The 24,638-nt window shown below is 42.8% G+C and overlaps 1 protein-coding gene across 2 annotated transcripts in view; it reads left to right on the plus strand.

The window, feature by feature from the left end:
* LOC148513809 (phospholipid scramblase 2-like) overlaps window positions 1–24,638 on the plus strand; it is a 51,302-nt gene that overhangs the window by 16,711 nt on the left and 9,953 nt on the right. Inside the window, exon 7 of one of the 2 annotated variants that reach the window (XM_088481234.1) lies at window positions 6,627–7,050. The exons of the other annotated variant lie outside the window; for it this stretch is intronic. Within the exon in view, the coding sequence (XP_088337360.1) occupies window positions 6,627–6,653 (27 nt within the window). The 3' untranslated portion in view covers window positions 6,654–7,050. Of the gene's footprint in view, window positions 1–6,626; window positions 7,051–24,638 lie in introns of those variants that run through there. 2 annotated transcript variants of the gene reach the window in all.

A 24,638-nucleotide genomic window follows, 5' to 3' on the forward strand; every position in this document is an offset into this window, starting at 1 on the left:
ACCGCAGCGTGCCGAAATGCGTTGAAGAGTGTCACTTCACCCATTGTATGCAGTATCCCATCCATTCTATATGCTACCCATTTGCCCTTATTGATCCGGGTCCATCTTCTGCAGGGCCATAGGAATCTGCATAAGATTACCATCTGAAGTCCCCATATTACTTTAAGAACCACAGGTCGAGGTTTCTGAATATAAAGATACCTTTATATGTCCATACATCACCCTTACAAGTAAGCATACATGTAAGGAACTCCACATGAGACATCCTCATTCACATCTTGTGTCATTAAGATGATGGGGAACAAGTGTTTGTAAGCAAAATATCCTGGAAGCCTCCCTTTTACCAAGTAAATTAAATCTATCCTTCCCTCTCTTATTAGATTTATGGGTATACTGTATGTACTAAGCCTTGGAGAGAGAAAAAGTGTATGGAGATAAAGTACCAACCAATCAGCTCCTAACTGTCACTGTACAGGCTGTGTTTGAAAAATGACAGAAGCTGATTGGAAGCCGGAGCTGCTTCCTCTCCATGATAAGCAGATTTTTAGCACATGGAACTCTTAATGTGATCAATGTTTTATACTAAGAAAATTTCAGTTCAGGTATATTATTAAGCCATGAATTAAGATGACTACTATAATAATTTAGATAATGGTTTTGGTCCACCTCCTTCACATAAGTTCAGTGACCAAAGACCCATCCACTAACCAATAGCACAATATATATATAATTAATGTGCTCTAAATCAAATAAACTGAATTGTGATTAAGAGATCTAATGAAATCAGTGAGAAAATAATGATCCCCATCTCAAATTATAAACAAATCATCATTTAATCTACAATAGAGAACCAGCAATGCCCCGAATCTGCCTGCCCCATATGTGCTCCTTCTCGAAGAGCAACATTTAAAATTTGTAAAACTTGGTGTAAGCCTGGTTTCCATGGCAGTCCCTATTGTTTGTAATTAAAATTGTCAATAAATTGTAAAATAGATGAGTACATTGTCTTCACCTGTCCCAGGAGCTGACACTCTCCTACAAATTAACAAAAGCCACTCTAATTCACTCATTCTTGTTCTGTGATTTTTTGGGTGACTAACCCATGTTTCTTATAAACTGTACTTTAGAGACCATTTTTCTCTCTGAAGCCGGGTACACACCTTACGAAGGTGCGACCCAGCAATGCAGCAACCAATATAATGTTACATTGTGCATGCCATACACCTTGCATGATCTGCAGTATGACGGCATGATATAATGTTACATGCTACATGTAACTACACTGTGTCATTCATTGAAATGTCCCAATTGGTGTGAGGAATAGCCGATAGGACAATTCAATGAACGATGGGCAGGAATGGCGAATTGGACATACACACTATACAATGTGTAATATATATTGTTCCAAACGGTGTTGGGACAAAATATCATACAATATATTGTATGATGTGTACCCAGCTTAGCAGCCAGTGCCTACACACTGACACCTGCTCTGCGATTATACTCAGTGTTGCTTTTCTATCTCTAATCTTGGCATATATGCTGTTACAGAAAGAAAATGTCCTTTTTGTAGGGGCATGGCCTGGCTGACAATGGGAGCAGACATGTCCTTGCTGCTCTCATGCAACAGACCCCTTTTAGTGGCAGTTTTGGGTTCCCACTGCATTACTACCGGACATCCCCGTGCTAGTTACGACCTTTGGTGCTTGCCGAGACCCTTAAAAAATCAGAAAAGACAGCTACAATCACATAAAATTGGCCTTTTTTTGTTCCTACAGTATTAATAACCTCAATAACATTCATTTCCACTCGTTTCCAGTCAATTTTTACCACCTCACAGCTCACAATATTGATTGTTTCGCATCCAGCTTGCTGGCTCAAAACTGATTGATATAATTATTAATAGAGTTGAGGACTGTGCAAAGATGATGGTTGGGATACCCTCGAGGATTGAAGAATTGATAGTTGATAGTTGGTGCTGCACCTGGCTGTAAAATTGGTAATAAATTGATTATAAAACAATTCACTGGCGCAGCCCCGGGCTGAATAATTAATAATAATGTAATAGAAAAATTAAAAAACAATTCATTGGGTGCAGCCCCTGGCTGAATAATTAATAACAAGAAATTCATTGGTGCACCCCCTGGCTGTTAAATTGATAATAACTTAAATAAAAAACAGTTCATTGGGTGCAGCCCCTGGCTGAATAATTAATAACAAGCAATTAATTGGTGCAGCCCCTGGCTGTAAAATTGATAATAAATTAATTAAAAAACAATTCATTGTGTGCTGCCCCTGGCTGTAAAATTGATAATAAATTAATTAAAAAACAATTCATTGGGTGCAGCCCCTGGCTGAATAATGAATAAAAAGAAATTCATTGATGCAGCCCCTGGCTGTTAAATTGATAATAAATTAATTAAAAAACAATTAATTGGGTGCAGCCCCTGGCTATAAAATTGATAATAATTAATAAATTAATGTAAAGATAAATCATTGGTTCCTAAACCAACCATAACATTAATTTAAAATGTCAGGCAGCAATGCCCCAAGCAGCACATAATGGAAAGGAAAAAGGTGCAAGATGGAATAGTCCTTGAGTCCTCCCACCCACGCTTATGTTGTATACGAAACAGGACATTCACAGTTTAACAATCCAATTATTTCAGCGACAAGGACTGCCAATTGTGGCTGAAATGATTGGTTTGTTTGGAACCTCATAAAACATGCTGCCAATGTGCATTGGAAATGGAAATGAAAATGATCCCATAAACAAACTGGCTTTACATTACAAGTTGTCATCGTCCTCATCATCCCCATAGTGTGTACATCATCTTCTTCACACAATATTAATTTGTCCCCACTGGAATCCACCATAGGCGCCTCTGTAATTTTTTAATGTAATTGTTGGTAGAGGTCTTCCTCATGGAATTTGTAATTCATTTTAATGAACATCATCTTTTCCACATTTTGAGGAAGTAACCTCCTACACTGATCACTGACAAGTTTGCCAGCTGCACTGAAAATTCTTTCGGAGTACACACTGGAGGGTGGGCAACTTAAGTAATGCAAAAGCCAGTTTGTGTAAGGGTCTCCAATTTGCCTCTTTAGCCTGCGAGTACTGAAATGGACTGTCTGACATGCCTATTAGAATGTTATCTCTGAAATAGTTCTCCACCATTCTATAAATGGAGACCGCATCACACATAGTCATGGTAGAAGACATGTAACAAATAAAGAGCGCTTGTGAATAAACATGTATGAATGTAACGCAATACCTGTAAAAAAAAAAAAAAAAAAAAAAAAGGGGATTGGTAAAAGATGTTTAAAACCCTTTTTTAATATTTAGGAAAGTCCATAATTGACATCAGGGTTCCGATAACATGCCTTGCAGTGCGGTGTGAAACTGGAGTCAGACGTGAAAAACTAACTGTCTCTCCCTATATCTGCCTACCTTTAACGGCTTCCGCTCCGTCCGGCTGGTTCCCTGCACGGGGTGATCGTCTTCTTCGTCTGTGTAAACGGCCCGATGCTGCAAAGGTGCAGTGTGATGACGTCACTATGTCTCTGCTGTGTGTCAGATGTGCGCTAAAACCAACGCGTTTCAGGCTCCTGGCCCTTTTTCAAGGATCATCCTTGAAAAAGGGCCAGGAGCCTGAAACGCGTTGGTTTTAGCGCACATCTGACACACAGCAGAGACATAGTGACGTCATCACACTGCAACTTTGCAGCATCGGGCCGTTTACACGGACGAAGAAGACGATCACCCCGTGCAGGGAACCAGCCGGACGGAGCGGAAGCCGTTAAAGGTAGGCAGATATAGGGAGAGACAGTTAGTTTTTCACGTCTGACTCCAGTTTCACACCGCACTGCAAGGCATGTTATCGGAACCCTGATGTCAATTATGGACTTTCCTAAATATTAAAAAAGGGTTTTAAACATCTTTTACTAATCCCCTTTTTTTTTTTTTTTTTTTTTACAGGTATTGCGTTACATTCATACATGTTTATTCACAAGCGCTCTTTATTTGTTACATATTGACATTATTTTATTAGGAGCTGCTTTCAAAATAACATCCATAGCGCAGAATATATATTTTTTTATCATGGTAGAAGACATGTCACTAGTAGGCAGTTCTCTTAGGCCCAACCAGATGTCATTTTTTGGTGAACGATCTGCATGACCAGCAGGCATTCTGTAAGGAAAATTACGTTTTTTTCCTGGCAGCTGCAGAAACTGAAGGAGGAGATGATGGTGTTTCATGTGCGGCTGCAACTGACAATTTTTTTAACCAACAGCTCTTTGCATAGTTTTCGATTTTGGTCTGTTGGAAAAAAACTCACAAGGTAGGACTTAAACATAGGAACCAGGATGGTCGCCAAAATATATTTTTCAGATTTCAATAGATTGACGACTCTTGGATCCTGGTGAAGTGAATCAAGGGCTTGATCCACCAGTCCGACATACTTTGTGCAATCGCTCCATTTCAGCTCCTCCTTCAGTTTCTCCAACTGTTTTTACAAAAGTCTGATGAGGGTAATGACCTGACTCAAGCTGGCAGTGACTGAACTAACTTCACGTGTGGCAAGTTCAAAGGGCTTGATAACCTTGCACAACACGGAAATTATTCTCCACTGCACTTGAGGAAGGTGCATTCCCCCTCCATGGCCTATGTCATAGGCCATTCTATAGCCCTGGATGGCCTTTTGCTGTTTCTCCATCAGCTGAAGCATATAGAGGGTAGAATTCTACAGAGTTACTACCTCTTGCTTCAGCTGATGGCATGGCAAATTTAACAGTACCTGCTGGTCATGCAATCTTCAACAAGTGTTTGCCGAATATCTAAAATGTCTGGATGATTTGCGGGCCACCGAGTGCATCTCCTGCATGCTCCTGTCATTTTAAAAAAAATGTGGCACCACCAAATGAATTGTGTAAGCAAACCATGGGACGTGTTGGAATTCGCTCACATGTAGTGCTCTCACAATATTAGTGGCATTGTCCAAAATCACAAATCCCGAGGAAAGTCCAAGTGGGGTAAGCCATTTAGCAATGATTTCCCTGAGTTTTTCTAAGAGGTTCTCAGCTGTATGCCTCTTAGTGAAACCAGTTATACAAAGAGTAGCCTGCCTCTGTATCAGCTGTCTTTTGGTAGATGTTGCTGCTGCTGTTGCTGTTGTAGGCAATACACCTACCCAGTGGGCTGTCACAGTCATGTAATCCTTAGTTTGCCCTGTCCCACTTGTCCACATATCAGTGGTCAAGTGGACAGTGGGTACAACGGCATTTCTGAGGACATTAATAAGGTTTTTTTTAATGTTCTCTTGTACATACTTGGAATTGCTGTTCTAGTGAAGTGGAATCTAGAAGGGATCTGGTAGCGAGGACACAGGACCTGAATTAACTGTTGAAAACCCACTGCAGTAATGGTGGATACTGGACGCACATCTAATACCAGCATAGCTATTATGGCGTTAGTAATCCACCACTGGGTGATTGCTGTCATACTTCTTTGCCCTTGCAAACGATTGTTTGATAGTTAATTATTTTTTGGAGTATATACTACAAATTGTATTCCTGCTGGTCCCCTTCTAGATGAATATCCACTCACAGCAACAGCAGTAGCAACAGGCGTAGTCATTAAGGATCCTTCTGAGGAATCACGGATAGGAGAGTAGTCAATCATGCTTTGAATAACAACAATGGATGCAGCAGGACTACTCCCAATGATGAATGAGGATGTTGACGATGCAGGTGTTGGTGTTGGAGATCGAAGGTGCTTGGATCCCACAGAGAGGGAGCAGGTAGGTGACACTGGACTTGTTACATTTTGAGTTATGGAACTCGGCGACATACACTTTGATATTTGATGAATGCGCTCCAAGTGATGTAACAAGGAGGAGGTTCCTAGGTGGTTTAGGTCCCTCCTTCTACTCACTTTTGCTTGGCAATGGTTACATATGGCTTGACAACTGTTGTCCGGATTGGGGTGGAAATTATTCCACACGTGAGAGGTGGATTTTTTTGTCTTTTGCACCAGCATGACAACAATGGGCTTTGGCTTTTTCAATCCATGGGCAACAGCTGTTGCCTTCCTTACACAAAGGACATCCTCAGCAGCAACATCCTCATCACCAACATCTTCATCATCAACATCCTCATCATCCTTAGCACCTTCAACTACCAAAATATACTCCATGTGCAATTCCACAGAAGCATCCTTGATGACTACATCTGCAAGATGTTGACTGCTCTTACTCACATTTACAGAGGGCACACAAATGTTGGAACTTCAAGGATCCTCCAGTACACTAGTATTTAGGTCTGGCTCACACATGGCAACCACGCACACACTTGCTCTCTCCTCTGGGATTTGTGATTTCAATTTCTCAGGGCACACAGTATTTTTTCTGAAACTGTCTTACTCATCTTAACAACTTTCAATTTTTTAATGGTACCACCACCACCACTACTACAAGCCGAAGGGCTATCAGAATCAGAACCAGCAGTCTACCTTAAGAAAGGCCAAGGCCTTATCCTTTCCTTACCACTTTGTGTAGTGAATGGTATATTGACAATTTTTGGTTTATCTAAAGGCAAATTTCCTTTAATTTTTTTTTTCTTAGCTTTACCATATCGATGGCGTGACTTAAGCCCTGGGGCATTCGCCTTCATAGAGGATGAGGAAGTTGACGGCCTTGCACTGCTAGCGGCAGCTACAAAATGTGGTTCTTTGCCTTGCTCTGATGTCATGTGACAGCCCTGCATATTTTCTGTGGTCATGAAGCAGTGTCACAAGCACCAATAGTGTAGCCAAGGTGTGGTTACAAAATTCACACATGTGCAGTCATGCACACACAGACAAATATTAGACAAAAAAAGACAATTGATGATGACTGGAGTCATCTGTATCTTGTGCAGAAAAGACAATTTTTTTTTATTTTTTTCAGGTCCAGAACTTGGGCCCAGAGCACAGATTGATGATGACTGGAGTCGGGTAGCACTAGGTTGCATTGCTGACTTGCTGTATCTTGTGCGGTTAAGCCTAACGCGCACACACCCCTGACAAATATTAGACAAAAAATACACTTTATTTTTATTCATGTTTTCAAGTCCAGAACTTGGGTCCAGAGCAGCGATTGATGACGACTGGAGTCGGGCAGCACTAGGTTGCAACTACTGTATCTTGTGCGGCTAAGCCTAACTCGCACACACACACAAAGAAAATAAATTGACAATATATATATATTTTTTTGGGGGGTCCAGAACTCTGGACCAGATGGATGCAGCAGACAGCACAGCACCAGCCCAGATGGATCAGCAACAGCCCAGATGGATGCAGCAGACAGCATAGCACCAGCTCAAATGGATCAGCACCAGCCCAGATGGACACAGCAGACAGCACAGCACAAGCCCAGAATGGATCAGCACCAGCCCAGGACACAGCAGACAGCACAGCACCAGCACCTCTACTAGCCCTACACTACCCACCCTCCCTATTCACTCTCTACAGCCAGAGTGAAATGGCGTCCGCTGCGTGGTCACTGTATACTACTAGATCATAGAAACAAAAGCTCACGAGCCACGAGATTTCATCTCTATGGTTTTGCCTCGGCTTGAGATCCGGATCTCAAAATTCAGGAGGGTACAGATCTCTGAGATCCGAACCCGCTCATCTCTACATGTGATAGTGAGAGTGGAGTATGCCCCTTTACACTTCTTTTATACACTCTGGGGGAGGTGACATGAGTATGGTATGTTGGGTCTCCGACTATGGTATCTGATCTTTTGATATAAGGAAGGTACAACACATTGTTATATTTGTCTTCTCTCCTTTTCACATACATACTGTGCTGAGAAAAACCAGGAAGACTGAGTGGAGGAATACCATCTCACTATGAATATTGGGACTTATATATTCATTTGTCATTGATTCCAATTGGTTATTTGTAGGGGTGAGCGGGTTCGGATTTCTGAAATCCGAACCCCCCCGAGCCCCCCCGATCCGAGTCCGATCCGAGTCAGGCTCGACTTTTCCCGCCTGACTCGGATCTGAAATCGAGGCAAAACGTCATCATCCCGCCTTCCGAGTCTCGCGGGTTTTGGATCCTATATAAGGTACCCGCGTCGGCGCCATTTTCTCACTAGGCTGTGGACAGTGAAGAGGGAGGGTGGGAGTTAGGGCTGTGTAGTGTAGTGTAGTGTAGTGTAGTGCTGCTGTTGTCCACTACTTCAAAGTCCATAGGGGCTGGCTGTGTTGTGCTGTGCTGCTGTTGTTAATAGGGGCTGTGTCCACTACTTCAAAGTCCATAGGGGCTGGCTGGACTGTGTTGTGCAGTCAGTTCTCCATAGGGGCTGTGTCCACTCCAAAGTCCTGTGCAGTGTCCCAGTCCTAAAGGAGAGCTGTAGTGTTGTCCAGGGGGTGCTCTGTCCATCAGGGGCGCTCCCCCCAAGTGCTAAAAAAATAATATATTTTCTGTGTTTGTGAATTGTGTGCGCAGTAGCCGCACGTGCATCAACAAAGTAGTGCCAAGCGTGCACCTGTGTCATAAGTAAAGGGCCGGCTGGCTTGACCGTTAAGGGTGCTGTAACCCCCGAAAGTACACTCCAGTCCAAACCAAAAAAAAAATTATTTTCTGTGTTTGTGAATTGTGTGCGCAGTAGCCGCACGTGCATCAACAAAGTAGTGCCAAGCGTGCGCCTGTGTCATAAGTAAAGGGCCGGCTGGCTTGACCGTTAAGGGTGCTGTAACCCCCGAAAGTACACTCCAGTCCAAACCAAAAAAAAAATTATTTTCTGTGTTTGTGAATTGTGTGCGCAGTAGCCGCACGTGCATCAACAAAGTAGTGCCAAGCGTGCGCCTGTGTCATAAGTAAAGGGCCGGCTGGCTTGACCGTTAAGGGTGCTGTAACCCCCGAAAGTACACTCCAGTCCAAACCAAAAAAAAAATTATTTTCTGTGTTTGTGAATTGTGTGCGCAGTAGCCGCACGTGCATCAACAAAGTAGTGCCAAGCGTGCGCCTGTGTCATAAGTAAAGGGCCGGCTGGCTTGACCGTTAAGGGTGCTGTAACCCCCGAAAGTACACTCCAGTCCAAACCAAAAAAAAAATTATTTTCTGTGTTTGTGAATTGTGTGCGCAGTAGCCGCACGTGCATCAACAAAGTAGTGCCAAGTGTGCACCTGTGTCATAAGTAAAGGGCCGGCTGGCTTGACCGTTAAGGGTGCTGTAACCCCCGAAAGTACACTCCAGTCCAAACCAAAAAAAAATTATTTTCTGTGTTTGTGAATTGTGTGCGCAGTAGCCGCACGTGCATCAACAAAGTAGTGCCAAGCGTGCGCCTGTGTCATAAGTAAAGGGCCGGCTGGCTTGACCGTTAAGGGTGCTGTAACCCCCGAAAGTACACTCCAGTCCAAACCAAAAAAAAATTTTTTTCTGTGTTTGTGAATTGTGTGCGCAGTAGCCGCACGTGCATCAACAAAGTAGTGCCAAGAGTGCGCCTGTGTCATAAGTAAAGGGCCGGCTGGCTTGACCGTTAAAGGGTGCTGTAACCCACAAAGTACACTCCAGTCCAAACCAAAAAAAAAATTATTTTCTGTGTTTGTGAATTGTGTGCGCAGTAGCCGCACGTGCATCAACAAAGTAGTGCCAAGCGTGCGCCTGTGTCATAAGTAAAGGGCCGGCTGGCTTGACCGTTAAAGGGTGCTGTAACCCCCAAAGTACACTCCAGTCCAAACCAAAAAAAATATTATTTTCTGTGTTTGTGAATTGTGTGCGCAGTAGCCGCACGTGCATCAACAAAGTAGTGCCAAGCGTGCGCCTGTGTCATAAGTAAAGGGCCGGCTGGCTTGACCGTTAAAGGGTGCTGTAACCCCCAAAGTACACTCCAGTCCAAACCAAAAAAAATATTATTTTCTGTGTTTGTGAATTGTGTGCGCATTAGCCGCACGTGCATCAACAAAGTAGTGCCAAGCGTGCGCCTGTGTCATAAGTAAAGGGCCGGCTGGCTTGACCGTTAAAGGGTGCTGTAACCCCCAAAGTACACTCCAGTCCAAACCAAAAAAAAAATTATTTTCTGTGTTTGTGAATTGTGTGCGCAGTAGCCGCACGTGCATCAACAAAGTAGTGCCAAGCGTGCACCTGTGTCATAAGTAAAGGGCCGGCTGGCTTGACCGTTAAAGGGTGCTGTAACCCCCAAAGTACACTCCAGTCCAAACCAAAAAAAAAAATATTTTCTGTGTTTGTGAATTGTGTGCGCAGTAGCCGCACGTGCATCAACAAAGTAGTGCCAAGCGTGCGCCTGTGTCATAAGTAAAGGGCCGGCTGGCTTGACCGTTAAAGGGTGCTGTAACCCCCGAAAGTACACTCCAGTCCAAACCAAAAAAAAATTATTTTCTGTGTTTGTGAATTGTGTGCGCAGTAGCCGCACGTGCATCAACAAAGTAGTGCCAAGCGTGCGCCTGTGTCATAAGTAAAGGGCCGGCTGGCTTGACCGTTAAAGGGTGCTGTAACCCCCGAAAGTACACTCCAGTCCAAACCAAAAAAAAAATTATTTTCTGTGTTTAGCCGCACGTATATATCAAATCGGTATAACATAAATGGAGGACCAAACTTTCTCCGATAAAAATAAAATAGAGAAAGATCAAGAACCACTTCCTCCTAGTGCTGAAGCTGCTGCCACTAGTCATGACATAGACGATAACATGCCATCAACGTCGTCTGCCAAGGCCGATGCCCAATGTCATAGTAGAGGGCACATACAATCCCAAATGGCAAAGTTCAGGAAAATGACCTTGAAAAAGACATTTAAATCAGCTGAAGAGAAACGTAAACTTGCCAATATGCCATTTACGACACGGAGTGGCAAGGAACGGCTAAGGTCGATCCCTAGTATGTTCATGACTAGTGGTTCAGCTTCACATGACGATGGAAGCCCTCCTCCCACTAAAAAAATCAAAAGAGTTAAGCTGGCAAAAGCACAGCGAAGAACTGTGCTTTCTAAGAAGATATCACAAATCCCCAAGGAGAGTCCAAGTGTGGTGGTGGTTGCGATGCCTGACCTTCCCAGCACTGGACGGGAAGAGGTGGCTCTTTCCACCATTTGCACGCCCCCTGCAAGTGCTGAAAGGAGCACCCACAGTCCACTTGCTGATATGCAAATTGAAGATGTCACTGTTGAAGTACAACAGGATGAGGATACTGGTGTAGCTGGCGCTGAGGAGGAAGTTGGCGAGGAGGATTCTGATGGTGATGTGGTTTGTTTAAATCAGGCTCCGGGGGAGACAGTTGTTGTCCGTGGGATGAAAAAGCCCATCACGGTCATGCCTGGGCAGAAGACCAAACATTCCACCTCTTTGGTCTGGCAATATTTCTATCCAAATCCGGACAACAACTGTCTTGCCATATGTACCATATGTAAAGGTGAAATAAGTAGGGGTAGGGACGTCAACCACCTAGGAACATCCTCCCTTATACGGCACCTGCAGCGCGTTCATAAAAAGTTACTGTCAAGTTCAGAAACTTTGGCTAAGACCGTAAGCAGTCCAGGGACACCTAAATCCCATTGTCCTGTTGTATCCAAGCGCCTGCAAACCACACCATCAACTCCCTCCTCGTCAATTTCCTCCTTAGTCAGGATCGGAAGTAGTCCTGCAGGCCATGTCACTGGCATGACTGACTCTCCTATCCGGGATTCCTCTGGAGGATCCTGCATTGCTACGCCTACTGCTGCCGCTGCTGCTGTTGCTGCTGCTGGGAGTCGTTCATCATCCCAGAGAGGAAGTAGGAACACCACTACTTTTACTAAACAATTGACCCTCCAACAGTCCTTAGCGAGGAGGATGAAGTACGACAGCAGTCATCCTGAAGCAAAACGTATAACTGAGGCCTTGACTGCTATGTTGGTGTTAGACGTGCGTCCGGTAACCGCCTTTAGTGCAGTGGGATTTAGACAATTGATGGAGGTAGTGTGTCCCCGGTTCCAAATCCCGTCTAGATTCCACTTCACTAGGCAGGCGATACCGAGACTGTACAGAAACGTCAGAAAAAGTGTCCTCAGTGTCCTGAAAAATGCCGTTGTACACAATGTCCACTTAACCACGGACATGTGGACAAGTGGAACAGGGCAGACTAAGGACTATATGACTGTGACAGCCCACTGGGTAGATGTATCACCTTACGCAGCAACAGCAGCAGCGTCACCAGTAGCAGCATCTCAGAAACGCCAGCTCGTTACAAGGCAGGCTACGCTGTGTATCACCGGTTTCAGTAAGAGGCACACCGCCGACAACCTCTTAGAGAAACTGAGGGAAATCATCGCCCAGTGGCTTACCCCACTTAGACTCTCCTGGGGATTTGTGATATCTGACAACGCCACCAATATTGTGCGGGCATTACATCTGGGCAAATTCCAGCACGTCCCATGTTTTGCTCACACAATAAACTTGGTGGTGCAGAATTTTCTGAAAAGCGACAGGGGCGTGCAGGAGACGCTTTGGGTGGCCCGAAAAATTTCTGGCCACTTTCGCCATTCAGCAACTGCGTGCCGAAGACTGGAGCGCCAGCAAACACTCTTGAACCTGCCCCGCCATCACCTGAAGCAAGAGGTTGTGACGCGGTGGAACTCAACCCTCTATATGCTTCAGAGGATGGAGGAGCAGCAAAAGGCCATACAAGCCTATACATCCACCTATGACATAGGCAAAGGAGGGGGTATGCACCTGACTCAAGCGCAGTGGAGAATGATTTCCGTGTTGTGCAAGGTTCTCCAGCCCTTCGAACTTGCCACACGTGAAGTCAGTTCAGACACAGCCAGCTTGAGTCAGGTCATTCCCCTCATCAGGCTTTTGCAGAAGCAGCTGGAGAAAGTGAAGGAGGAGCTAAGACGGAGCGATTCCGCTCGGCATGTGGGACTTGTGGATGAAGCCCTTCATTCGCTTTGCCAGGATTCCAGGGTGGTCAATCTGTTGAAATCAGACCACTACATTTTGGCCACCGTGCTTGATCCTAGGTTTAAAGCCTATGTGGTGTCTCTCTTTCCGGCCGACACAAGCCTGCAGAGGTGCAAAGACCTGCTGGTGAACACACTGTCAGCTGAAGCGGAACGTGACACGTCAACGGCTCCTTCTTCATTTTCTCCCGCAACTGGGGCTGCCAGGAAAAAACTTAGGTATCCTAAGCAACCCGCTGGCGGTGATGCAGGGCAGGCAGGACCAAGTTTGGACATCTGGTCCGGACTGAAGGACCTGGCAACAATTTCTGACATGTCTACTGTCACTGCATATGATACTGTCACCATTGACAGAATGGTGGAGGATTACATCGGTGACAGCATCCAAGTAGGCATGTCAGACAGTCCATACCTGTACTGGCAGGAAAAAGAGACAATTTGGAGGCCCCTGTACAAGCTGGCTCTATTTTACCTGAGTTGCCCCCCCTCCAGTGTGTACTCCGAAAGAGTGTTTAGTGCAGCCGGGAACCTTGTCAGCGAAAGGCGTAGGAGGTTGCTTCCACAGAATGTGGAGAAGATGATGTTCATCAAAATGAATTATCAGCTCTTCCAGGGAGACCAGCCTCCAGAAGGTACAGAGGGACCTGTGGTGGTGGATTCAAGTGGGGACGAGTTAATACTTTGTGAGGATGAGGATGTACACACTGAAGAGGGTGAGGAATCGGTGGATGAGGAGGATGAGGATGACATCTTGCCTCCGTAGAGCCAGTTTGTGCAGGGACACATTAATTGCCAGCTTGTTTTGTGGGGGCCCAAACGAACCAATCATTTCAGCCACAGTTGTGTGGCAGACCCTGGCGCTGAAATGATTGATTTGTTAAAGTGTGCATGTCCTGTTTATACAACATAAGGGTGGGTGGGAGGGCCCAAGGACAATTCCATCTTGCACTTCTTTTTTTTCTTTGCATTATGTACAGTTTGGGGCCTAGTTTTTCTAACTGCCATCCTGTCTGCCACTGCAGTGTCACTCCTAGATGGGTCACGTGTTTGTGCCGCCCACTCGTGTCGCTTAGCATAGTCATCCAGCTACCTCGGTGCAACCTTTTGGACATGAAAACACTATTGTGAGGTGTGAGGTGTTCAGAATAGACTGGAAATGAGTGGAAATTAAGGTTATTGAGGTTAATAATAGCATAGGAGCAGAGAAACCAACAAATTCTGTGATTTTAGCTGTTTTTATGCTTTTTAAAAAAAAAATACAGATCCAAAACACAAAACCCAGAACCCAAAACACGGAAGGGTGGTTTTGGCAAAACCAATCCAGATCCAAAACACGAAGAAAGATCCAGATCCAAAACCAAAACACAAAACACGAAAAGTGGCCGGTGCACACCCCTAGTTATTTGTTACGCCAGTCTCTGGGTACCATTTGTATTTCAGTGTCTTTGCTACACTACCTCTGTATACAGGGATCCACTGCACAGCTCCCTTGGTCTTTTTAAGCAGCCTCAGAACTCCTGAATTGCCTCTCACCTCCCTAAGGATGCTTGGCTGTTTTAAACAAAAATACTTATTTATCCCTAACTTCAGCTCGTTTACATTTTATTAAAGATTTAAGGTATTACTTTAACTGCATTTGATCCCCATCTTGTGGTCATTCCATGAACTGCTACCTCTGAAAAATATTTCTAATTGTAATTCAGCTCTATGTCTACCTCATTTCATCATCTGGAATGGTCACCTACCACTAAACCAAGCTGTGACCCACATGTGATTCAGAGATCCTACTTACTCTCTGGGCTTAGCTATTATTAACTCTACTTTGTTAATTTAGTATCTTGGATTATATATTTGTGTTCGTGATACAAGACCACCTCTGTTCATACAAGGTGTTTCCATCTTACTATCTACTGACTCACTATGACGCAAAGAAATCACAAAAACTCTGCAGCCCCTAAGCCTAGTATTCTTCGGGCATGGGAGAAATCAGGCTCTCTCACGCCACTTTCCAGTTGCAGATCCTTTTTTGGACTTGGAAGATAACCCTACTACAGATACCAATCTATCTTCCAAAGATATTATTGCAATTGTAACCAAGACTATTCAATCAGAGATGAGACCGGTTTTGACGGAATTTAAATCTGAACTTGCTGATCTTGGCTCTTGTACAGACACCCTGGAACAAAAAATGGTCAAGGTCTGTCAGTATCAAAGTGTAGTGGAACAGGAACTTGCTGATCTTCACTCAGAGTTTGAGACATATAGAGATCACCTTGACGATCCTGAAAACCGGAATAGTTGGTACGATATCTGCATCCTCCCTGAGTTCTTGGAGACTTTTCCTTCACCTGGTTTCGGATATATCCAAAGACATGCTTTATCTAGACAGAGTGCACAAAGCGCTGCCCCGAAACCCTCCCCAAGTCATCCACAGCCGATGTTATATTGCATTTTCACTACTACAAAGCAAAGGCACAGATTATGCTATCGGTTCGATGGATCCTTACAGTCTTGTATTCAGGATCTCCGCTACAAATGTTTCAGGACCTTGCTCCTTCCACTCTTAAGAAACACCATGACCTACTTAACATTGTTAAGACTTTATGCAATCTCTCTATCAGGTATGAATGGGGTTTTCCTTTCCAACTCCAAGTCACAAGAAATGGTGGATCTTACATGGTTAAAATCCCTGCACAAGGTTACAAACTGCTTAAAACTTTTGGAATCATCGATGACCTCCCTGAGGCCATTCAAAAATAGATCGCCATGCCGTAACAAAGCCCTGCTGCTCCAGTTTCTGAGTGGTCCAAAGCCTAACTGATATTCCATTCCGATCTTTGTCATCGTGCACATGATTATATTGTTTTAAAGATTATTACTGAAAATGTTTGTATATCTACCTATGATGTTTATTCTATGTTTCTATTTTAGACTTTAAGGGCAAAATTTACTAAGCGGCTGTTTGACGGCGGTTTCTATTCTATTCTAAACCCCTGCCGGTTTGGTGGCAGTTTCTATTCTATTCTAAACCCGGGGGTTTGGTGGCGGTTTCTATTCTATTCTAAATGACAGCCCTTTTCTATTCTATTCTAAAATGTGTTTTGATGGCAGTTTTGCAGCGGTTTTGGCCTTGGTAAATCTGCAGATAGCAAAACCGCTGCCAAACCACAGTCAAAACACATTTTAGAATAGAATAGAACAGGGCTGTCATTTAGAATAGAATAGAAACTGCCACCAAACCGCCGGGGTTTAGAATAGAATAGAAACTGCCACCAAACAGCCGGGGTTTAGAATAGAATAGAAACCACCCTCAAACTACAGCTTTTTAAAATTTTTCCCAAAATGTTTTACAGCTTCAGTTCTTTTCACTCTCGGGATATCTCAGGCTTCTAACTTTACCCACTCTACTCCGGGGATTTTTAACCGGATGTTGTATTGCTAGATAGCCTGAAATACCCGTTCATGTTGACTGTTAGATATCACACTAGAGTTATTGTTCTCTCTTTTTCTAGGTTCTGTGCCTTCACAAATTTATAACATGTGTCTATATGTTATTCTCTTTTACTAGTTTGTCCATGATGTCACTATACACCAATACTAATAACTGTTTGATATTCTTAGTATTCTATTATTGTATGTTCATGCCCTCTGATTTGTTACACTCCCTAATCACATGGTCACAACCTTCTATCCTACTTACCCTGAATGTTTCTCACACTCCTACTCAATATAACCTTATTGCTACACTATGCCCCCCGCCGAAAGGAAGGTCCATATGACATTCTTCCTTTCCTGTTTAGACCTGCCCCTTACATAGGTCAAGGTCTCTCTCCTACTGCTGCCCCTGTATTTTGCAAACCTATCTTCTCTAATTCTATCTCTTTATTCTCTCCCTCTCTCACTTGCCAGTCAGTGTAAGACCAACGGGTCGCATTCCCCACTAAAAGGGCTATGGCTATCCAGTATTTTAATTGCCATAAACCTAACATTATTATGCTACAAGAGATGCATTTAAAAAGCCCCTCACCCTTCCATAGCATGTAAATTATACCCCCAAGTCTATTATTCAAATATGTCAGCTAAACGTAGAGGCACTACAATCGTGGTCCATCGGGACTTCCCAATCACTATACAGAATACAACTGTTGATGATCACGGTCGTTATCTCATAATATCAGGTTCCTATAACCATAACCCTGATTATACTTGCCTCAGTTTATGCGCCCTCTATGCAGCAGGGTTCCTTGTTCACCTCCATTTTTAACCACATTTCTCAGTTACCAAAAGGTCTTACTATTATTGGAGGTGACTTTAATACTACTTTAGATCACAAACTAGATAGATCACACCTGAGCATGACTGGTTCTAACCACACTAAACTCTCCAAACTCCTCCAATCACACATGTCACTCAATGACCTATACGATGCCTGGAGAACATTGTATCCTACAGCTAGAGTCTATACACACTATTCTTCACCTCATCATCCTCATACCCATATTGATTATTTTATAGTTGACCGAACCTCTACTCAGAAGCTCCTCGGGGCTCAGACTCTCCCTATCCCTTGGTCAGATCATCTTGCTACAGAGTTGGAACTCTCCATCCCTTGCTCTACTCCCCGATCCGAATATGGCGTTTAAATGAATCACTACTCTTTAAAAATGCCCACATTACAGAAATCACATCAGCCTTGAAAGATTATTCTGCGAAGAACCCTACCCCTGATATTTCTCCTTCTATTCTATGGGCAGCCCATAAGTCCACCTTACGTGTCTTACTTATCAGTCTCACCTCAGCTCAAAGGAAAGCAGAGACCAAACGCATCTCAGAATTGGAGTCTACACTGTCCTCTCTAACTCAGCTTCACCACCGTTACCCGAAAAAATGCACCTATTTGAAAATTCAAGCAGGGTCAACTTTCACAAATTCTCTCTAAAAAAGCTGCTAACGCTCTACTATGGACTTTTCAAAAATTTTATGAAAAATCTAACAAAGCTGATACATTATTTGCCCAACAACTTCAAGCAAAGCATACTGGCAACTGTATCTTCTCTCTGAAGTGTTCGGATGGCTCACTTACCCATGATCCTCAGGTGATGGTCAATCAGTTTTGTGATTACTATACATCATAATATAACTTTTATTCTACTACCACAAATAATCCCCAGGATTTAGCTGAGATCCATAAATATTTAGTGTCCTGTTCTCTACCTACAGTAAATTAACTGTGTCACATATTCACTCACTCAATGCCTCCATTTCTGATGAAGAAATTACAACAGCTACAAAACAACTTTGCAGATCACCTGCTCCTGGCCCCGACGGATTCTCCACCCTTTATTATAAAAAAATCACGGAGCCTCTACTCCCGAAGCTCAAACTGTTTTTCAACTCACTTCTAGAGGGTAAGTCACTCGACGCTGCCACCACCATGGCCACATGGTCGTTATCCCTAAGCCAGATCATGATCCTTTGGAGATGAAAAATTATAGACCAATTTCTATTTTATACATAGATTTTAAATTATTTGCTAAAATATTGGCCAACAGATTAGCTCCTATTTTACCTCATTTGATACATCCGGATCAAGTGGGCTTCATTCCCAATAGACAGGCATCGGATAACATGAGATGATTAATAAACCTTATTCATCTTGCACAAGGCAGATCCATGTTAACCCTGGTGGTGGCCCTCGATGCGGAAAAGGCTTTTTGACAGAGTGGCATGGCCATTCACTCAGCAAACTCTCATCAATATGGGATATATAGGTGCTTATTATGACTGCTTATTTTTGCTTTATTTTAATCCCACAGCTTCTGTCCTTGTAAATGGCCTTTCCTCTGGCTCGTTCCCTAACTGTAATGTTACTCACCAGGGGTGGCCCTCTCCCTATTGCTATTCGCGTTGGTGATGGAACCCCTAGCCACCATGATTAGACTAAACAATAGTATTACTGGTATCTCTGTTGGTAACTTAGAGAATAAAATTGCTATATATGTAGATGATGTGATTTTGACCCTGACTGACCCCCATTCCTTCCTTCTGAACTTACTTTCTGAAATTGATACCTATAGGCAATTATCTAATTATAAAATCAATTCAGATAAAAACAGAAATTTTATACCTCAGGATTCCCCTTGCTGGTCTTCGCTTATTACAATCCACGTTCCCCTTTAGACGACAAACTGAAAAGTTGAAATATCTGGGAGTTTATCTCACCAAAACCAATTCTACCCTTTACGCAGCCAATTTTCCGAGATTATTTGCCTCCATTAAATTTGATCTTTCCACCTGGAATAAACTCTTTATCTCTTGGACAGGTCGCATGGCCGCAATCAAAACGTCTATATTACCTCGACTGTTATAATTATGGCAGACACTCCTGATTTATATCCCTATTACGATTCCAAATTGAGGTTTCGCATTTTATCTGGGTAGGTAGATGACCGATTATTGCAGAAGCATCGCATCGCACCTCTGGAGGCTTGGGAGCCCCCGACCTAGTCAAGTATTATACGGCGACTCAGCTGACTCCATGTGTTCTCTGGCACACACCCCCAGACCAAAGAATATGGACAGCTATTGAAGCTCATGCCCTCTCGATATACTCCCCCTATAGTTTCCTCTGGTGTTCTCCCCATAATCACCCATCTACTATCATAATACTACCTACTGTACACTTTACGTTCTGTATATGGGATCTTTGCTCCCGATTATACCATCTACGTTCTTTCCATCGGCTCTTAGCTCCATTGTGGAATAACCCAGAGTTCGCTCCTGGTTTGAAACATCGTTCATTTCACTAGTGGACTAAGGGGGCGATTCAGACCCGGAAGCTAAGCCGCGATCGCACGCAGCCACTAGGTGCCGAAATATGCAAAAAGAGCAACGCTCGCAAAGTACAATGCAAGAATAAAGAACACCCTACTGAAACTCACCCACCGGACTATGTAACACCATCACCTATGCCAGCGTGCGATCACTTTATCCCAGAGATCGGTGGAGGTAGCAATCATCCTGCGAGCCCATCGCGATCACTTGCCAGAGTCGTTTGTTCACATCTGATCTTTCGATGTGCCGTCTTATATGCATATGCAATCATTGAATAATTGCACTTTTGATCTACTAATTGTTTTTTTTTTAAGAAATGCCTAAACACACACACTCTATATAAACCAAAAAAATGGAAAAAGGACTCTTGGTGGGGGCACACTATAGGTATTGAGATTAGCCGTTAAAAATTAACTTTTATTGAATACAATATAAAAATTTAGCAGCTGAAATGATTCAACAAATACAGAGACATATGAAACATGTATACATAAATCAAGGGAGATGCAGTCTCCACTATGGATTTAGAAAGCCAGGTGAGATAGTAATAGAATAGTATAGATATATAAATGCGCCTTTAGCCACAATTTGATATTCTATACCACTTAATTCCTAGGCGTATATAAATAAATCCAAGGAGATGTAATCTCCACTGAGGATTTAAAAGACCAGGACAGTATATACTATGATGATATAAATATATATCTATGCCTATGGCCACAAACGTACTACATCAAGAAGAAAAGAAATGTATTAATAGAATCTACGTTCCATCAGAAGAATAGACTTCTAAATGTGATTTGACAAACAAGGAAAAACACAATACATATACGAATAAATCCAAGGAGATCTATCCTCCACTATGGGTTATAAAAAGCCAGGCGAGATGGTATTTATAATTAATAGTATATGCCTATAGCCACAATGTAATGATAATTATATTAGAATGTTCACAGTTAGGGCATATAGTTACAAAAACAATTGCTGTTGATGCTAGTATCTATCTCCTAATGGGATGAATTCCCATTAAACATAAGAGATGATCATATATATATTTATATTTATATGCCCACATGCACTGAAAATTGATCCAGATAAGATGTTATCAGATAAACCTTCCTTCTGTGAGATAATTTAGTATAGTTTAATTAGAATAGGGTACATGCCAAAATTCAACACATATTGTGCATCTCACACAGAAAAATTCCAAGGAATGTGAAACATAGACATCACAGGGAAAAAGCCAGGATAAACCTCATTAATGAATATCAATATAATAAATATTGCAGATTACTAGCATGTCATGAGTGTATATGGTAAGATGAATCGCTAGTCACTCTAATGTGATTGACAACAATGCTGCAAAATAAAACCAGTAAAGTATAGAGATGATCCAGCAAGTGTATGTGAAGTAATAAATCAATAAGCTGTCAGGTTAGGTGGCCGTCTGCCCTGATGCGCTAGGCAGTGCAGGGGGTATACGCCACTTACCTGGTCAGCGTGCTGTCCTGGTTTCTAATCTGTGGTGCTGTGGATGATGTCAGTGCATGCCGCTGTGTGTGGCTGGAGAGCCGGCGTCACGTGTGCGCATCACGTGACCCGGAAGTATATATATATATATATATATATAAATGTATATATGTCTATATTTTATTAAATGTAGATATAGACAGATAGTTAGAATCTATTATATTTATATATATATATATATTAGTATATTTTGACATCTGGGACATTTGGCATCAACGCTTACACCATAGAAACATATCGGTGATTCTGCTGACAGCGCTAATTGAGGGATCAGAGCAGGTATTGTAGATGAAATAGTGTATAGCATTTGTGTGTCAATGTACCTTCAGCCACAGGTTCTTCCTCAACTGGGTCCATTACCTTTTTTTGTCTTCCTCAACTGTGTCCAGTCCCTCTTGGGATGATGCCGCCCAATTCGAAATCCCAGAATAGTGTAGTGAGGAGGCGGGTTCAGGGGAGTGTGGGGAGCAATGGAGGGAGGAGGTGGGTTCAGGGGAGTGTGGGGAGGAGTGGAGAAAGGAGGTGGGTTCAGGGGAGTGCGGGGAGGAGTGGAGGGAGGAGGTGGGTTCAGGGGAGTTCGGGGAGGAGTGGAGGGAGGAGGTGGGTTCAGAGGAGTGTGGGGAGGAATGGTGGGATGAGTTTTCAGGGGAGGGTGGGCTTTGTCCACATTGACATAATCCTATGAGATAATGATACAAAAAAGTGTTTTTTAATAATTAGTTCTTACAAAAGTTCACATTATTAACTTTGCATACATGAATGGTGTGACTATATATGTCTATCAGTGCTTTTTTATTGCTATTTATATCCTGTGTCAGGGTGTGCAGAATTGTACATGAAGGAAAAAATTAATATGCCAGTCTCCCAGGTTTAGCAGAGCAAAGGCATGTTCAATGTCCAGATCTTATATTAGAAATTTGAAGGCTGTTGATTACATACAGACATCTGTGTCATCCTTGTTGATTAAATATATTTATGTATATTGATGCGGTTAGGAACATGCGGGACCACGGGCCCCAGACGCTGGTCCATGACCTCTGCCAGGATGCGGAGTTCCCTCCTAATAAACATACATTCATATATATATATATATATATATATATATATATATATATATATATACAGTCAGGTGCATAAATATTGGGACATTGACAGAATTTTCATATTTTGGCCTCTATTCACCACCACAATGGCTTTGAAATGAAACAAACAAGATGTGCTTTAACTGCAGACTTTCAGATTTAATTTGAGGGTAATTATATCCAAATCAGGTGAACGGTGTAGGAATCACAACGCTTTCTATATGTGCCTCCCACTTTTTAAGGGGCCAAAAGTAATGGGACTATCAACTCAAAAGCTATTTCATGGACAGGTGTGGGCTATTCACTCGTTATTTCATTATCAATTAAGCAGGTAAAACATCTGGAGTTGATTTTAGGTGTGACATTTGCATTTGGAATCAGTTGCTGTCGACTCTCAATATGAGATCCAAAGAGCTGTCACTATCAGTGAAGCAAGCCATCATTAGGCTGAAAAATCAAAACAAACCCATCAGAGAGAGAGCAAAAACATTAGGTGTGACCAAATCAACTGTTTGAAACATTCTTAAAAAGAAAGAATGCATCGGAGAGCTCAGCAACACCAAAAGACCCAGAAGACCACGGAAAACAACTGTGGTGGATGACAGAAGAATTATTTCACTGATGAAGAAAAACCCCTTCACAACAGTTGGCCAAATCAAGAACACTCTCCAGGAGGTAGGTGTATATGTATCAAAGTCAACAATCAAGAGAAGACTTCACAAGAGTGAATATAGAGGGTTCACCACAAGATGTAAACCATTGGTGAGCCTCAAAAACAGGAAGACCAGATTAGAGTTTGCCAAACAACATCTAAAAAAGCCATTACAGTTCTGGAACAACATCCTATGGACAGATGAGACAAAGATCAACTTGTACCAGAGTGATGGGAAGAGAAGAGTATGGAGAAGGAAAGGAACTGCTCATGATCCAAAACATACCACCTCATCAGTGAAGCATGGTGGTGGTAGTGTCATGGCGTGGGCATGTGTGGCTGCCAATGGAACTGGTTCCCTTGTATTTATTGATGATGTGACTGCTGACAAAAGCAGCAGAATGAATTATGAAGTGTTTCGGGCAATATTATATGCTCATATTCAGTCAAATGCTTCAGAACTCATTGGACGGCGCTTCACAGTGCAGATAGACAATGACTCGAAGCATACTGCAAAAGCAACCAAAGAGTTTTTTAAGGCTAAATGTGGAATGTTATGCAATGGCCAAGTCAATCCCCTGACCTGAATCCGATTGAGCATGCATTTCACTTGATGAAGACAAAACTGAAGGGAAAATGCCCCAAGAAAAAGCAAGAACTGAAGACATTTGCAGTAGAGGCCTGGCAGAGCATCACCAGGGATGAAACCCAGTGTCTGGTGATGTCTATGCGTTCCAGACTTCAGGCTGTAATTGCCTGCAAAGGATTTGCAACAAAGTATTAAAAAGTGAAAGTTAGATTTAGGATTGTTTAGTTTGTCCCATTACTTTTGGCCCCTTAAAAAGCAGGAGGCACATATAGAAAGCGTTGTAATTCCTACACCGTTCACCTGATTTGGATGTAATTACCCTCAATTTAAATCTGAAAGTCTGCAGTTAAAGCACATCTTGTTTGTTTCATTTCAAAGCCATTGTGGTGGTGAATAGAGGCCAAAATATGAAAATTCTGTCAATGTCCCAATATTTATGCACCTGACTGTATATATATATATATATATATATATAGTGTCAGTTTTGGAGAGAGTATATTAATATTGAATAAATGTAATCAGATATTTCAGCAAAAACAAAATGACACCAGTCCTTGACAAAATAAAAAATGGCTGCAGACCTTAACATGAACATTACAAATAGATCAATAAAAGTAATGCCGATTTAAAACAAAAAGAAATGCATACCCCCACACACATGCATACATACACAGACATGCACACACAATGCAAAATAACTTACTGCGGTGGTTAATAGTCCACAATTGGTCAAGGAGGGCTGGTGTCCACCTCCGGAGATCCGACCACCACCTCTCCAGCTGCACTACCATGTGGTGGCAGCCTATGAGGCAAAGCCTCCTCCGCACCTCTACGTATGCACGTATCTTGATGCAGTTAGGAACATGCAGGACCACGGGCCCCAGGCATCGGTCCATGACCTCTGACAGGAAGCAGAACTCCCCCCTACTAAAGCTCGCGGATCTCATGATGGCAATGACAAATATTGCATTTTGCATACTTTATATAAACTATGTTGCAATCT

The sequence above is a fragment of the Taudactylus pleione genome, unplaced genomic scaffold, assembly GCF_031769625.1.
Source record: "Taudactylus pleione unplaced genomic scaffold, aTauple2 ptg000268l, whole genome shotgun sequence".
Taxonomy (NCBI): domain Eukaryota; kingdom Metazoa; phylum Chordata; class Amphibia; order Anura; family Myobatrachidae; genus Taudactylus; species Taudactylus pleione.